Source organism: Mytilus edulis, chromosome 2, assembly GCF_963676685.1.
Source record: "Mytilus edulis chromosome 2, xbMytEdul2.2, whole genome shotgun sequence".
NCBI classification, from domain to species: Eukaryota; Metazoa; Mollusca; class Bivalvia; order Mytilida; family Mytilidae; genus Mytilus; species Mytilus edulis.
In genome coordinates this window covers 79,168,788-79,184,576 of record NC_092345.1, presented here as the reverse complement: position 1 = coordinate 79,184,576, position 15,789 = coordinate 79,168,788, and the positions used below count along the sequence as shown (strand labels likewise).

Here is a 15,789-nt window from a genome sequence, read left to right as displayed (position 1 = left end):
CATATATCTTCAAAAGGGGGGTATGTTTTTTCATAAAAAATCTGACCCTCAATTTGATGAAAAAAATATATTCTGGTCTGTGAAGCAGATGACAAAAATATTATTCTGAATGCAGATTTCCCACGTACCTTATAAGTAGTGTTAAATTTTGACAAAATAATTTGATTGATAGCGTCGAAAAACTAAATAAATTTGTTCACATTTTGTGCAAAAAAAACTTCTGATTCAGAAAAATAATCATACCCCCTTCTTTTTGAAGTTTGATGCTTTCCCTCTTAATATAAGTAATATAAAGTAATGTAAAATATGAAAACATATCTTTTTGAACATCAATATGTTGATAGGGTATCACTCAAAACATACGTTAACAACCTGTTTTCAAACATATGTTTACCAGGTGTTACTCAAAACATGCGTTTACCAGGTGTTTTGTCAAACATATGTAAACCACATGTTTTCAAACACATGTTTACCAGGTGTTTCTTAAAACATATGGTAAACATATGGTCAAACGTATGTTTCTGATGTGTTTTGTAAACATGTGTTTCACATGCGTTCATCAACGCATGTTTACCACATGTTTTTCAAACATATGGAAAACGCATGGTTTCAAACACATGTTTACCACCTGTTACTCAAAACACATGGTAAACATATGGTGAAACGCATGTTTACCATACGTTTTCAAAAACACCTGGTAAACATGCGTTGCAATTTTTCCTGTGTACATTTATTACTTATTCCAAACATTATTTCAAATACCTTAAATTTCATTAGACAGGCATGTCTACTTCATGACCTTTGTCCATAACCAAAACTCAAAACTTGTTTTCATAGACTAAATACCCTCCCTTAAAAAAAAATCGATTTTTCAGCAATAAATGTCTTTTCCAAGAAACTAACTACTAAGGTAAACAGTAATCTTATTAAGCTTCTCTGAACTGAAAGCAATTGTACTTGGTATGGGTTTATACATTTTGGTATGTGGTGTGTCGGAAAAAAAAAGAATAATAACTTAAATAACGCAGTGGTATATCAAGGTACTTTTATTTTGACATAATATTGAAAAAAATTCACAACAGACTGAACAGTGTCCAGATAAACGAACACGTTGATAAGCATTATTGTTTATTCCAATTTTGCTTCATTTTGCTTTCACTTGCGCAAACACTCATTTGTCACTCAATATACAAATGTTTCAAGTTTTGAGAATAAAAACACTTATTTTTTATGCTCTTTACTTTTAAATATGACTTTTTCGAGTCCCATCATCGGTGCTTCAAAGGCTAAAGATGCAAGAAACGCACCAGCATATGACAAACATAGATGTCCAAGAAATTCATATATCTAAAAAGAGAAAATTTAGAAATCAAGTAAAATTCATTTCGATACCTTTTTTTCTTTTAAAGAAATCAATATTCATGTTTCAATTTCTGTTAAATCTTTCATGTTTGAGGCCCTTATTCTTGAACATGCTTAATGTTACATCTGGTATTAACAAAACCAGAGTTACTTGATTGTCCTTGATAATCGTCACTCCGCTTAAATTAAGATAATCTAGATATTTTGTTAAAAAAACAACTCGGTTATTTAAAATAAGTACGAAGGAATATAAAAATGCCAGGTCAAAGTGTGATCTTAAATCGTTATTAACATCATGATAATTTTGTAAATGATAGCTTTCAGCAACTAAAGGAGGATGTATGTAAGCAATTTGACAATATATATTTAGATACCATATTGGTAAAGTATGATCAGATACCCAATTTCGTTTAATGGAATCATTGTATTGATAGAAAAACAATATTTCTTGTATAAACAAATATAACATAATTAACATGTAAAATATACTTTGTGTTTATGTTTACTCCTTTCTACTCACAATTTCTATATCAGATAGATGGATCATTCTTCGTCGTGTATATAGATAGTGATATATCACAATGGGATGTACCAGATAAGCACAATATGTTAATCTACTCAGTGGAATAAAGCCTTTCCAAGATAGAACTGTATTCACATATCCTATAAAATATGTTTAGTGAAATATTATAATAATCATCCCTTCGCCATCACGAGTTGGATGACCGTTATGGAATATCCGTTTTACAGATGAAATCGAATATGTTCTTAATGCCGTAGTTACAATCATGTTCCCTTTTCACGAATGTGACCTACCAATTTAGATAATTTACCTGGTTTGTAATAGAAGAGGGACGAAATATACCAAAGGGACAGTCACACTCATAAATCTAAAACAAACTGACAACGCCATGGCTAAAAATGAAAAAGACAAACAAACAACAGCACACACGACACAACATAGAAAACTAAAGAATAAACACAAAAACCACCAAAACACTAGGGGTGATCTCAGTTGCTGTATATCCCCATTTCCTATATGAAATTATGTTTTTGAAAATACTTTGAACGACAAAATAAGCAGATCCTGCTCCACATGCGGCACCCGTCGTGTTGCTTATTTGATAACAATTCCGGTAAATAGTCTAATTCAGTAGGTCACATTCAGGAAAGGAAAGGGGATTGTAGTTACGACGTAAGGAATATATCCGATATCATATGTGATACGGTTATTCCATAACGGTCAACCAACTCGTGATGGCGTCCGTAAAATTTACGAAGGGATGATTCCAACTTCACCATTTGGAACTCTTGGTTTAATAGCTTCCTTGTGAGCAGCAACCCTCTTTCTAGGAAATGCAAGCACGGGAATATCGTATCAATTGGGAGATATATACCCCGTATGCAGGTGCTGCTGGAATGTTGCTACTTAGAAATGGAAAGTTCACAATTGGAAAGCTGAAATCATCTCTTTTGTCGTAAAGTTTTGTTTTCAAACGACCCTCATTGTCAATTTCTAGATGTAAGTCAAGATATGATGCCGACTTAACTGTATCTGTAGTATCCGTCATCTCTAGCTCGATTGGATAGATGCGTTCCACATAGTCACCAAATTTTGAATTATTTAGTGAAAGAACATCATCTATATAGCGAAAAGTAGAGTTAAAGGATAGTGCTAACTTCTTATCTTTCTTCCTAAGAAGTTCCTGCATGAAGTCAGCCTCATAATAATAAAGAAACAAGTCGGCAAGTAGAGGGACACAGGTTGTTCCCATTGGAATGCCGACAGTCTGTTGAAAAACACGTCCTCCGAATGTAACAAATATGTTGTCAATCAAGAAATCAAGCATCTTGATAATATCAGTTTCAGAGAATTTTCTGTTCGAATCAGAGTGATCCTTTACAAAGTAGGATTTATCTCTCCCTAAGACAAGATACTTGTATCTACGTTAATATATAGCATGCGCAACACGACAGATGCCACATGTGGAGCAGGATCTGCTTAAAATTCCGCAGCACCTGAGATTACCATTTTTTTTGGTTGAGTTTGTGTTGCTTAGTCTTTAGTTTTCTATGTTATGTCTTGTGTACTATGATTTGTCTATTTGTCTTATTCTTTTTAGCCATGGCATTTTCAATTTATTTTCGATCTATAAATCTATAAGCATGAATAGATATATGGTATTTTTCGTCCCTCTTTTGTAACAGAAAAAGAAAAACTGATAAAATTATGGCGAAAGGATAAAGCTAAAAGGCAAACAAATGTACATAAAATATCTCACAGAAAACAAAATTAGTAAAACAAACAAATACAACTGGTGAGGAACTCATGTAATCAGAAACAGTTGGGAGTTCTTGCGGTTTCGTTCTCCTTAGTTGTTGCGCGTAATCTTGATTAGTGAGAATTTATGAGATGTGCTTATTAATTACTTCAACACAAGATTGTTTGCAATATTTATCTGATCATACAAAAATACATTCAATATCAATGTATCTTGTTACAATTTGAACGTATAGAATGCGCTTTAAAAATAAAAACAACCGGGTTTATTAACGGTAGAAAACACCAAAAGCAACAATTTCAAACATTATAATATATAATATAGAAAAAGATGACATAGGTGACAAATGCTTTATTTGTAAAACTATAATATTTGACAAAAGATATGTTATAAGATTGTGATTACCTCCATATCCATGAGCACAAGCAAAAATTACCCAGGCCACAGCAGCACCCCAGACGGTTCTATGTACAGTTATATAGAACGAAGATATCTCTCTTGATTCACGACCGCCGTTTACGTCTTCATATACACCATATAAAACTGCACATGCTGATACACCCGCTATCAACCAACCAAATAAATTGAGAAACTATCAAGATAAATACAAATCTAAGATTAGACCAGGGGATGTCTAGGAAAACATTTTTAAAAAACATGAATTTACTGATCCTTATTTGGGTGGAAAGCTCTTGTTTTTTTTTTAGAAAACATGAATTGATCGCTCCTTATTTGGGTGGAAATCTCTTGTTTTGTAATTACAATTATAAATCAATCGTCAACAAGAAAATCCACAAATAACTCTCGTTGTTCTATATTTTATGTTACGCCCCATTAATTTCCCTTATAACCAAGTAATCCTATGTAGCAAAAAACAAAGCTTCCACCATTCCCAATCAACCGTCCGAATCGGAAATAAAAGGAAGTAAAGCTCTCATGCGTGCCATAGGGGACTTGTCGAGTTGATTTTTAAATTATAATGTTTGGTTGCTTTTTCTTTTTATCCCTGTCAATTTAATGTCATACTTACTCTGTTCATTTTGAACTTCAAATCTGTTTTATAAAGTAAATATCCGGTAAACATGCCAACAAGATATGGTCCCATTCTAAAGTATGGCCGCAAGTATATTTCATAGTAGTGGGTCATATTACCTCTAAACATAAACAATAAAGCATGCATATAAATACAACAAGATGAGAACAGTAGGGATAAATAAACTCATCATAGATACCAGGATTAAAATTTTATATTACGCCAGACGTGTGTTTTGTCTACAAAAGACACATCAGTGACGCTCGAATCAAAAAAGTTTAAAAGTCCAAAAAAGTACAAAGTTGACGAGCATTGAGGACCAAAAGTTCCTAAAACGCTTTGCCAAATACAACTAAGGTAATCTATTCCTGAGGTAAAAAAGCCTTAGTTTTTCAAAATTTAAATGTTTTGATAAAAACAGACTAAAATAAACTCAAATGGAACAAAGTTATCTTATAATAAATGGTTTTCTCTTAATCTGTAAAAAGTCTTGTTTTTTATACATGAAAAAGTATAAAATCAAATGTAGGCAGGAACAACCATTATTATCAAATCTAATCTAAAATTTATAAAAAATATGAACAGGTTACAGTTACTTATTTATTAGAAAAGTTGAATATTAAACAAAATCAACGAAATCCCGTATAACACTATAAGCTGGTTCATAATAATTTATTATTTCAACACATGACTTCAGGATATAATGTTGGGTGAACTAGCTTGCAAGGTGATATGTGTATTGCTTATTGTTGAAGGCCGTGTAGTGACCTACAGTTGCTAACTTTGACATTAGTTGGTCTTTTGTGAAGAGTTGTCTAATTGACTATCATACCCCGTGATCTTATTTAAGATAGATGAAAAAATGTTATTCACCCGTCAAACGATGACATTGGAACATCCCACTTCGTAGCCATTATTCCGGTTGCTATCGATGTTCCACATAGAAATGTTAATAGTATGGCGTAACCAATCATCGGATAACTAAAACAAATATATTTACATTACCTTAATACAAACTAATCAAGCAAAACAGTTTTTGTAATTTTACGGAATAGTTAAAACTAAGTGAATTGACTTTTGCAATTTTTGCTATTTGCAATAATTATATTCATACCATCGTTCAATTATTCGTTCAAAGTCAAGATTCTGTAATTCTTGTGGTTCGTGGATCATGTGGGGGGTTGTCGTTCGTTGTTTTCTGCCATAAACATAATATCTGTTTTTCGTTTGAATTGTTTACATTTTGCCAATCCAGCGTCCTTTATAGCTGACTATATGGGGTTTCCTAATTGCCGAAGTCCTATAATAATTGCTTACATCATTGATGTCTTATTGGCAATCATACCATCTTTCCGTATTATTCAAATTGCTTGCTTTGTTGTTTGCCAGTTCTTGGGGTTGTTTTTTTTGTTTACAGTACTCAATTTTAACACTCTATTGACGTTTAAGCAATAATTATTCTAGTTAAAAAAAATTGTCAAACGAGCATGATATTTATTATCATTTGATCGAACTTCTTCTGAAAGGGTCACCATAAAATCTCAATCAAACTTACAAAAATAATGGCAGTATAATCAAAGGACTGAGTACAAAAAACTGCATGTCATTAGCTAGATACCAAGCCCATCCAAAACACTGAAATACATATTTTTGAGAAAGCCATGTATTGAAATTAATATCACAACTAACACTTTTAACACGTATGGATAAAAGAAAAAAGACAAAATCACATGCTGTACACTGGTAAAAATAAAAGAAAGAACTTAATTGCAAAAAGAACAAACTTCAATGAATATTATCTAAAGTTTGCATAATTACATAATGACGGGTTTCGTGTAAATACTATACAACATTAACCACCAAACCAAGAATTGAACGCAGTCTTTTATAATGTTCAAATCAAACCATTTGGGTTATAAATTATGTTTGAACAAAAATAAAATATGTTTCTGTCATTCATGATAACAGTAGACAAAAAGTTTATATTAATTTAGCTCTCCAAAACTATGTTAATTGCATTGATAAATTGACACATTAATATAATCAATTTAGTACAAATAATTTAGTACAATATACATATGTACCAAGGTTTCACTCAAAAACAATATTCCACATCCATCATTATCTTTATGAAATACATCATGTAGAAAATATGAGTATATGTAAAACCAAGGCTCATGAAAAGATCTATAAAGTGAGGTCATTTGGGCAGATTCTGCATTTTTTAATTAAAATGTATTAGACAAAATTCTAAAATGTAAATACTTATATCGGATAAATTTGCACATGTTCATTTATAGAGGATTTATCGTATAAATGTCCAAACTTCTAATACCAAATGTTAAAAAGGTCCTTAAAAATGCTACTCAGTTAAGTTATCGTACCGTGTCTTCTGGCTTTTCAAAGAAGTTATTGATATACAAGAGATTGTAATACCAGGAATTTTTACAGTAATTATACTCTGCGCCATCTTTTTTCCATACTGGACCACTTCCGATATATGGAAAGAGTGAAACATGTACCATTAGTACCAACATGTAAGGTGGTGTCAACCTAAGACAAGAAAGTACGTTAAGGAAATCTAAAAATTAACAAAAGTATAACAAGTTACAAATTGGTTTTGTGCGAAGTGCTTTTCTGTATTTAACTTCATTGGGAACGTTTAAACCTAAAACAAATATTTACGAAAAAAACATTGTCTTGGTGAACAGTTAAAAATTGATGTGCTGATGATGTTAGCTACGCGAATTTTGCTTTTAAGCTATATGATTATTCATATGATATAGCTCAGTATATTTCAGAAAAATAGACGAACGTCTTTTTGAATTAGAAAACAAACAAATAAATAGAACAACTAGTATGGTCACAGTTGAAAAAAGATTGACATGATACAGTTATCGCCTAACAACACCTACTTAGACATTTTGGACAAAGCTATTAAATATGTATGGAATATGTGTTATTCATACCTCCAAAATCTGTGAAAGTAAAACATTCCCCAGTTTATTTTTCCTCCATTTTTCTTTAGCTCTTTCATTACTATGTAAACGAGTAATGTTCCACTGAAAGTTAAATGCATATTGTGCTTTTGTGAATGGTAAATGGTAAATTAGTTAAACTAACAACTAGTTAGTCATGTATAACTTAAAGAGATGTTCGCGAAATCGTCGACACGACTTCATGCAATGCTCATACGTAGTATTTGTAGCTTAATTGAAACATATTGTAGTTTTAACATCAATTCAGTAGAAATGAAATTCTGAATTTTTGTCTGGTTTTTGATAGAATTCATCGTAGATCTTCTTTAAAATATTCATCTTGTTTTTTCCTGTGTAATTATTGTTAACAGATTTTGTAAAACTCGGACCGGTATCTCGTCAGTATTTTTTGTAGGAATTAAATGAAAAATAATATTCTAGCAGTGATATCAACAACGAAATAACTTCAACTAAAGAGTGACATTTACCTAAGAACAAAAAATGTATCTACTGAAACCAAAGCATTATTAATGGCGGGAAATGTTGCTCTTTTGATCATCTTGGGTAGAAAACTTCCTACATTATCTGAAATGAAATATTTTGCTGATATTTTTATCAAATATTAATACGAAAGTATAACGAGGGCAGTTGGTTTTCAATCACCACTACCCCCTAAACTAGAAAAACAATAAAAAGTACTTAGGGACTTTCCGTTTTGAATTTTCCTCAAAGTTAAGTATTTTTGTGATTTTACTTTTTGCAGTAGACGCAATCAATTGCTTATACATATTTCACGTGAATTATGCGTATAGGCTCGATTAACGTGAAATTCACATTAATTTCACGTTAAATACACGTGAACAAAATTTGCCTATGTAGACTATAGTGCTTAACTGCATCAAGATATCTTACCAACATCACTCAAAATGAATCCGTACGCATGTCCAAGTATAACCCAAGTCATGGATATAAACCGTATTCCATTGATAGCTGTTAAGGAACCTCCTGGTTGATTTGTGTTTAATATCTTCGAACCATTAGTGTACACAGAAAATGACAGCAAAAGCTGACCAAACATTCCTGCAAATATTATATGTTTTTTTTACTTCTTTAAGATAATTAGGGGGAAAAAAGAAAACTTGAAACCATCTTGATTAAACTATGTCTATATTATCGAATGCTTATTGTCACGAGGTAGGTGCGATTGATATAATGCAATTACGCTATGCTATTTAATGAAATTTAAAAATCAAATCCGTCAACAATGTCTTAAATGAAATGACTGTCTCGATTGTTATTTTTTTTCAATCTTGATGGTAGTTCTCAATGATTACGACGTATTTTTACACTGTAAAAGTTGTAACTGTTTTAGATCAGACAATCTGGAAACGATTTCATCATGAACAAATTAATGTAAACCTTAAGCTCAATGCAACATTTTGAATTCTCAAAAGAAAAAAAACAGCAGCATATATTCATAAACAGAAAATGCAAAAGTAAGACAACTGAAATACGGCATCTGTTTCTGTACCCTCACCTTAAAGGAAATATCAAACGCAAGCAAATATACAAGCCAAATAAATTAATCGTTGCTTTAACTAAGAACACAAGTACATGTTAGTCTTTGAACTAGTTTTTGAAATGAGTATCAAACTATTAATGCCTCTAAACATTGTTTCATTATTAAGCTGGTATAAACAGACCTGGTGTATATTTGCTATAACTATCTGTTTCATCATGATGAATCAATGGCGTTTTTTCACTTTCTATAAATGCTGTTTCTGCATGTAGTTCCGAATGTCCAGTTGTTTTCTCCCATTTAGGCCGCTGGATCATTATTACATCATACACGGTTCCAACAACCATTACAAATACGAAGAGAGATAATATAACACTAAAAAGGTAAGAAGAATGGTCATCAGATAATTTAATGATAGTTGAATTTTTGAGTATTTAGTATAAATAGTACAATTTAGGACCTATAAACTAGATGTTTTGAATAAACCACAGTTAACAGCACAATGTACAAAGCTTAATTGCTTTATCAATCATTCAAAATCAAATGATTTTTTAAATGTACATAAGCGTATCATTTTCCAAAAATGTAACATAAAGATATATGAAGAGTAATGAATATGCAATTGCATACAAAAATGACATTGCATGTTTATAGTAAAACTTTCCAAATGTATATAAAAACGGACATGTACGAAATGGATATAACGCAGGATTAAAACCAATGCATAACAAAATCTTCACTCTATGCATTCGTATTTTTAGTAATATAATCATATAAACAAAATCATATTATTTAATACCTACAGAACAATAATAGCTCTCGTATCAAAAGGTTTATCTGGTTCCTGACATTCCGCTTTATTAACTATAAATATGTTGTTTGTATAATTTCTAATGACTGAAAAGAAATGTTACATACGTAAGAAAGATATAGACATATATGGTTAATACAATTTTAGTAATCTTGTCTTTCATTTTTGCTAAAATGCTTTGTCTATATGCCATTATGTATTTCCTTTTTACATATGACTAGCTCTGTTCCTGTCATTGTGTTATTGTGCCAATCTTTGTTTACATATTTGTTTGATTAAGATTAAAACATGATGACTGCAGTACCCCTCTTCTTTTACATTTTTACCTAGTATTATGTCTGTTTGTTTTGTTCACACATCGTTGTCAATATAATGGAAGTTGATTCGACTGTCATACAAGTGAGAGGTTTAGCTATAGCTATAAAACCAGGTTTGGTACACCATTTGTTGATTGATAAAAATGCCTGTACAAAGTCAAGAATATGATGGTTGTTTATCATCCGTTTGTTGTGTTTGAGCTTTTGATTTTGCCATTTGATTAAGGACTTTCCGTTTTGAATTTCCTTGGATTTAAGTATTTTTGCGATTCTATTGTTTACAATCTACAAGTTTATATCCCAAAGTTGCTTTGTTAGTGGGCGATCCTTCCTCACAATCCTGGTTCCATATTTATGGTATGATAACCAGTGTATTACAGTACTAACTATTACTTTCATTACTGTCGAACTGTATTTTAATTTTCATTTTGTGTTTTATTCTTTTTCTTGTGTAATCATACACATATAATTTTTATGTTTTCTTTTGACAAACAAAAAGTATAAAAAAAACCTTAATTTAGGTTTTTAATCAGGCTATCCAAAATACTTACTAGAGTTAGTTAATATTTGAGTATCTTGCTCTGAACAGGTATCAGGTAGACACATACCAATACTTAATGTGGTATACTGTAAAATTATTAATATGGAACAGTATGTAAACTTTTCAACCTTCAGCACTCTTCAAATAGATTAGCCCTACTTTATGTAAAACACAATGTAGATGCACAGATTTTGGTTTACGAAGGTACATAGCATCCTCATTAAAAGCGGCCAGATTTGACTAAAAAGATTCTCACAATATTTTGTCATAAAGGTGCTTGATTTATTCATTGACAATATATGTCGAAGTGGACTTGTCTTTTAACAGATAGTCGGCTGTTACCAATGGTATCTATTTTTATTGTTCATTGCTTGATGAAGCTTATAATACCATCCATCTCATTGAAACGAAAAATAAAGACAACCACAGATACAGCTTTCAAGAACGGTTTGAATCAATTATTTTAATTGTAAAAGTTAAATATTAAATTTTACGGCGCAATGCTGATAAAGTCACATTGTCATAGAATATCAGTTACCATGGACAGGTTTTAATTTGTGAAAGCCAATCTCCCGTCTGGTTCAACGGTGCCAGTTTGGGGCATTTTGACAGAAAATGAGTAATCATCGTATTTCTACATAAAATGAGTAATACGACAGTTGGCACTAGTTTTACAAAAACTGTCAACCTTATCAGAGCATATAAGTTTATTCCTGTAATGTTAAGATGTTCTTATTGATTTTGCTTTAGACAAAATCCATTTATACACATGGAAAAAAGTATCGCAACACCAAATTGAAATTGAAATTAAAAAAACACTCTTTATTTTTTTGTGATATAATTTGGTAAAATAGAACTAGTTAAACATTATTTAAGTATCACCTGAGTTTAATCAATAAATATCGACTCGATCAGTTTTTATCTGCACATGCAGCTACTGTACCCGTAAACAGCAAAACAGATGTTTTTACCCTCATTGTTTTCAACACTTTAAATAACCAAGTTTTTAAAGTTATGTGATTGACACCTTGTAATGGGTTCTTGACAACTCTTAACTGCAGCAAGATGGCAGATTATCAGCGTAAGAGAAGAGGGATGTCGCTGTTACAACTGCACGTATTGTTGGTCATCACCATTCCACTATAAGTCATTTTGAGAATAAAAATCAAGCAATAAACGCTGTTAAAGACCTTCCGAGATAATGAAGACCCCCTATACCATTTGCTAGAGAAAATTAAGCATAATGAAGGTTGGTCAGAAGGAAACCCATTGCATACAAGACAATCCTAAAAAGAGAGTGGTGGCGATACAGGAGCCTTTTAACAAGAACTGTTCGAGATCAACTCATCGCTACTGGTTATCGTGCGATAAGACCATTTCGGAGACCTTTGCTAACAAACAGACACACAGTTTTCCGTATCTAATGTAGTGCAGAGCTCGCCAAAGTTGGAAATTAGCATCATGGAGGAAGATCCAATGTTCAAATGGAATTTGGTTCATCTTCCTTGGCCCGATCGTAGCCCGACTTTGAACCATATCGAGCATATATGGGACACTATTGGGCGGAAAGTGCGCGAAAGGACAGCCCAGTTCAAACACATCATGAAATAAACAATGCCCTTCATCAGAAATGGTTGCTGCTACCTTAGCAACAAATTAGTCGATTTATGGCAGGAATCAGAAGACGTTAAGATGCGGTTATCCGTTTGAATGGAGGCTGCGCACAAAGAACTAATTCTTTGGCATATAACGATCAACCATGATGTGAACAGTCATCTTAAGATTAATTTTGAAATGTCTGACATTGTAAAGTTCGACTACAGTAAAAGTTGTAAAATGCATTTTTTTGTACAAAAAACACTTCATTTTGTTATTAAAATTGTGGTTATATAAATCATTATTTTTTCAAACATTTTTTGTTCGTTTCACTGCCAATGTTATCATAAACTATGTTTCAATAATATTATACACATATTTTATATTTCATCCAAAAAAAAGGCTGATTTTTCAAGTTTTAACAAATCAAGGTGTTGCAATACTTTTTTCCATGTGGATATATACTTACAATGACAATGCTAAAGATATCATTTGTAAGTAATCCTGTCGTTCTTGATAAAAATCAAACCATTCATAGTTGTATTAGAGTTTGGTGCTAAACCGGTCATTGCATAAAAGAATACGAACTACACTAATTACAAGTAGCTCTGTTAGTATACCCCCGCTTTGAAAAAAGGGGGGTATACTGTTTTACCTCTGTCTGTCCTTCCGTCAGTCCGTCAGTCCATCAGTCCATCAGTCCGTCAGTCCGTCAGTCTGTCAGTCAGTCCGTCCGTCCCATGAATATGTTCGTCGCATTTATCTCAGGAACTACTTGACAAGGATTTCTAAAATTTGGTTTCAGGGTTTATATAAGTCAGTTATACCGTGTGATGCGTTTTCAGATTCATCACTCGACAACTTCCTGTTTACCGAACACTTGTATCATTTTACACATAATAGCCAAGTTGAAAATTTTCGTCGCATTTTTCTCAGGAACTACTTGACAAGGAACTCTGAAATTTGGTTTAAGGGTTTATATAAGTCAGTTATACCGTGTAATGCATTTTCAGATTCATCACACGACAACTTCATGTTTACCGAACACTTGTATCATTTTACACATAATAGCCAAGTTGACAATTTCGCATTTTTCTCGTGAACCTCTTGACAAGGAATTCTGAAATTTGGTTTCAAGGTTTATATAGGTCAGTTATACCGTGTGATGCGTTTTCAGCTTCATCACTTGACAACTTCCTGTTTACCGAAATATTTTGGAGGGGGTATCATCAGTGAGCAGTAGCTCACAGTTTTACTTGTTATGATTATTGTTAAATGTATTCCAATAAACCAACACACATTCCACAAGTATCATTAGAAAACTTTTCGTACCTGAGGTAATATATTTGGCACAGCTTGTAAGTTTATTACAGATAACATGCAATATTCGGTACCAAATTTCATTTCATTGTTTCCAACAGTAATTGACCCTTGGATATCCAGACATTCGTCGTAGTCTCCAAGCCATTTGAACCCTCCTCCAAGTAGATTAGCAGGTGGCTTTCCGGCAGCATCAATCACTTAAAAAACAAGAAACGGTTTAATGTTGAACTAAATCAGAGTCTACCTTTTTAAGTACCATTTCCTTTCAATAATATATTAATTACAAGTAAACAACAAGAAAAATTAATAATTAACACAAATATGTACTATATCGTAAATAAGATGTTACAGATAAATTTTGGTAGCACAACTACTTTTCAGATTCATGTTGAGTCAGAAGTTAGCAACTATATATCTTAAATGAACGGGCGACATTTAACAATGATCAAACCCCATACCAAACATTATAACAGAGAATAGAAACGGGGACCAAAGACCAATTGGTTTTCAGAACAGTGGAGTAATTTTTTTTTTTTTAATTTGAACAGAATACATTAACTGATTGAGAAGAGATAGGCATCATTTCAATTTCTGATTTATTTTTTTTTATTTTCAAGCAAGAAGCCATTTGTCGTTTTGTTTTGTTTTAAAACGAAATGGTTAAGTTAAGATTAGATAAAACTTGTTCATATTTTACTAATTAAGATATACTAAAAGAGATGAATTATTTTAAAAAAAAAGAGAATCTCTTTTGTAAATTTCATTTCAGAAATGTTTCTTTTCGTCTCAATTTTCTTCACTTGTTAAAACAACCAGACAACAACAAAAAACAACTATAAACAAAAATATGAAACACAAATCAACAATAAACAAACAAATCATACACAAAACAACCATAAACAAACAAACACAAAACAAAACAAAACAAAGAAACAAAGAAACAAAGAAAATACAAAAATTTAAGTCTGGTTCCGAAAAATGCATTAATATATGTTATCAAAAAGCAGTAATTAATCTCACGGCTATCGATATTAAATACATACATTTTTAAGCATATTTGTTTATACTGAAAGCTCCGCAAAACAACTTACTTTTAAATGCCCAAATCTTTTGTTGAGCTACAGCTTGTACCACACTAGATACACCAGTTAGACAACGATCAGACACCGTTGGTGATGACGACTTTGACGTACTTTCGGTAGGTGGCACTGCAGTCACGTTGCTTTCCTGCACTATGCTTCGAAGGTTCGAAATATGATAACTGGAGATTGTTTGTAAATCTGTAACATTGGACAACATTCTGGTAAGCTTTCCATATTCTATTGGCGATTTGTTCACGTTAAAATCTGACCCCTTCGCAATACTATTAATATGCACAAATATGCTATGATATCCGTTATAATTGCCGAATGAATATGCGCATCTATCCAAAGACGCAACACTTAAAATTGTCAGTTTAAAGAGCAAATTCATTTTTTAAAACCTTGCAGTGTTTTTAAATGAAAATTGATAGACAAACATTGTTCATAACATTCACATATACACATTTATAGATATCAATTATATCTTATTCAAATATTATTTTTGTTTTTATCTAAGTATGATTATAAATCATCAATACATCCAATTACTGACCCTTTATGGTACAATGTAGTTGATATTACTTGGATTTGATGTTGGATTACACGGAAGTCAACTGTAGTGTATAATTACTCTGTGTATGTATTGTTCATGTCAATTAAATTAGTATTCTATAACAAATTCGCAACTCCAAATCACTGGGTCCTTATGGGTAAAAAAATTTAAAAAAAAAAACAATCCACACGAGACGGTCGAATTTTGGGCTGAATACTAGAACTGGAATAACATTCTCCACTCCTCATCTCTCAAACCCCGTCTCGTTATCATCGAGGTTAACTTTATTGTAATCAGTAGGTATCAGTTCATTTGAATATAAATAGCAAACATTTGTAATTAAAGAAAAAAACAAGATTGCTATTCTGTAGTCGCATGTCTCCGCGCTGTAT

The 15,789-nt window shown here is 32.0% G+C and overlaps 1 protein-coding gene across 2 annotated transcripts; it reads right to left on the bottom strand.

Annotated features, from left to right (window-relative positions):
- Window positions 1–1,031: 1,031 nt before the first annotated feature.
- On the bottom strand, window positions 1,032–15,289 carry LOC139513063 (nose resistant to fluoxetine protein 6-like). Of its 2 annotated transcripts, XM_071301175.1 has the most exons (15): window positions 14,854–15,288; window positions 13,772–13,959; window positions 10,854–10,929; window positions 9,978–10,071; window positions 9,359–9,549; window positions 8,568–8,735; window positions 8,144–8,240; window positions 7,647–7,739; window positions 7,062–7,230; window positions 6,233–6,312; window positions 5,551–5,658; window positions 4,675–4,798; window positions 4,050–4,236; window positions 1,883–2,025; window positions 1,032–1,347 (listed from the first exon to the last, which is right to left on the bottom strand). In XM_071301175.1, exons 1-15 carry the CDS (start codon window positions 15,233–15,235, stop codon window positions 1,222–1,224), a joined length of 2,226 nt encoding a protein of 741 aa, XP_071157276.1. In that variant the 5' UTR covers window positions 15,236–15,288; the 3' UTR covers window positions 1,032–1,221. The 2 variants fall into 2 exon arrangements, with proteins under 2 accessions (XP_071157276.1, XP_071157277.1); XM_071301176.1 differs by lacking the exon at window positions 5,551–5,658 and having other exon boundaries at window positions 14,854–15,289.
- Window positions 15,290–15,789: the final 500 nt, after the last annotated feature.

Bases quoted from the DNA above. Each gene is read 5' to 3' on its own strand.
- LOC139513063 (XM_071301175.1), bottom strand. From the start codon at position 15,235: ATGAATTTGCTCTTTAAACTGACAATTTTAAGTGTTGCGTCTTTGGAT. The intron at 6,313-7,061 runs GTACGATAACTT...TATGTATTTCAG, and splicing joins TTGAAAAGCCAGAAGACACG to TGTTTTGGATGGGCTTGGTA. The intron at 4,799-5,550 runs GTGAATAACATT...GTTTATGTTTAG, and splicing joins CCAATGTCATCGTTTGACGG to AGGTAATATGACCCACTACT.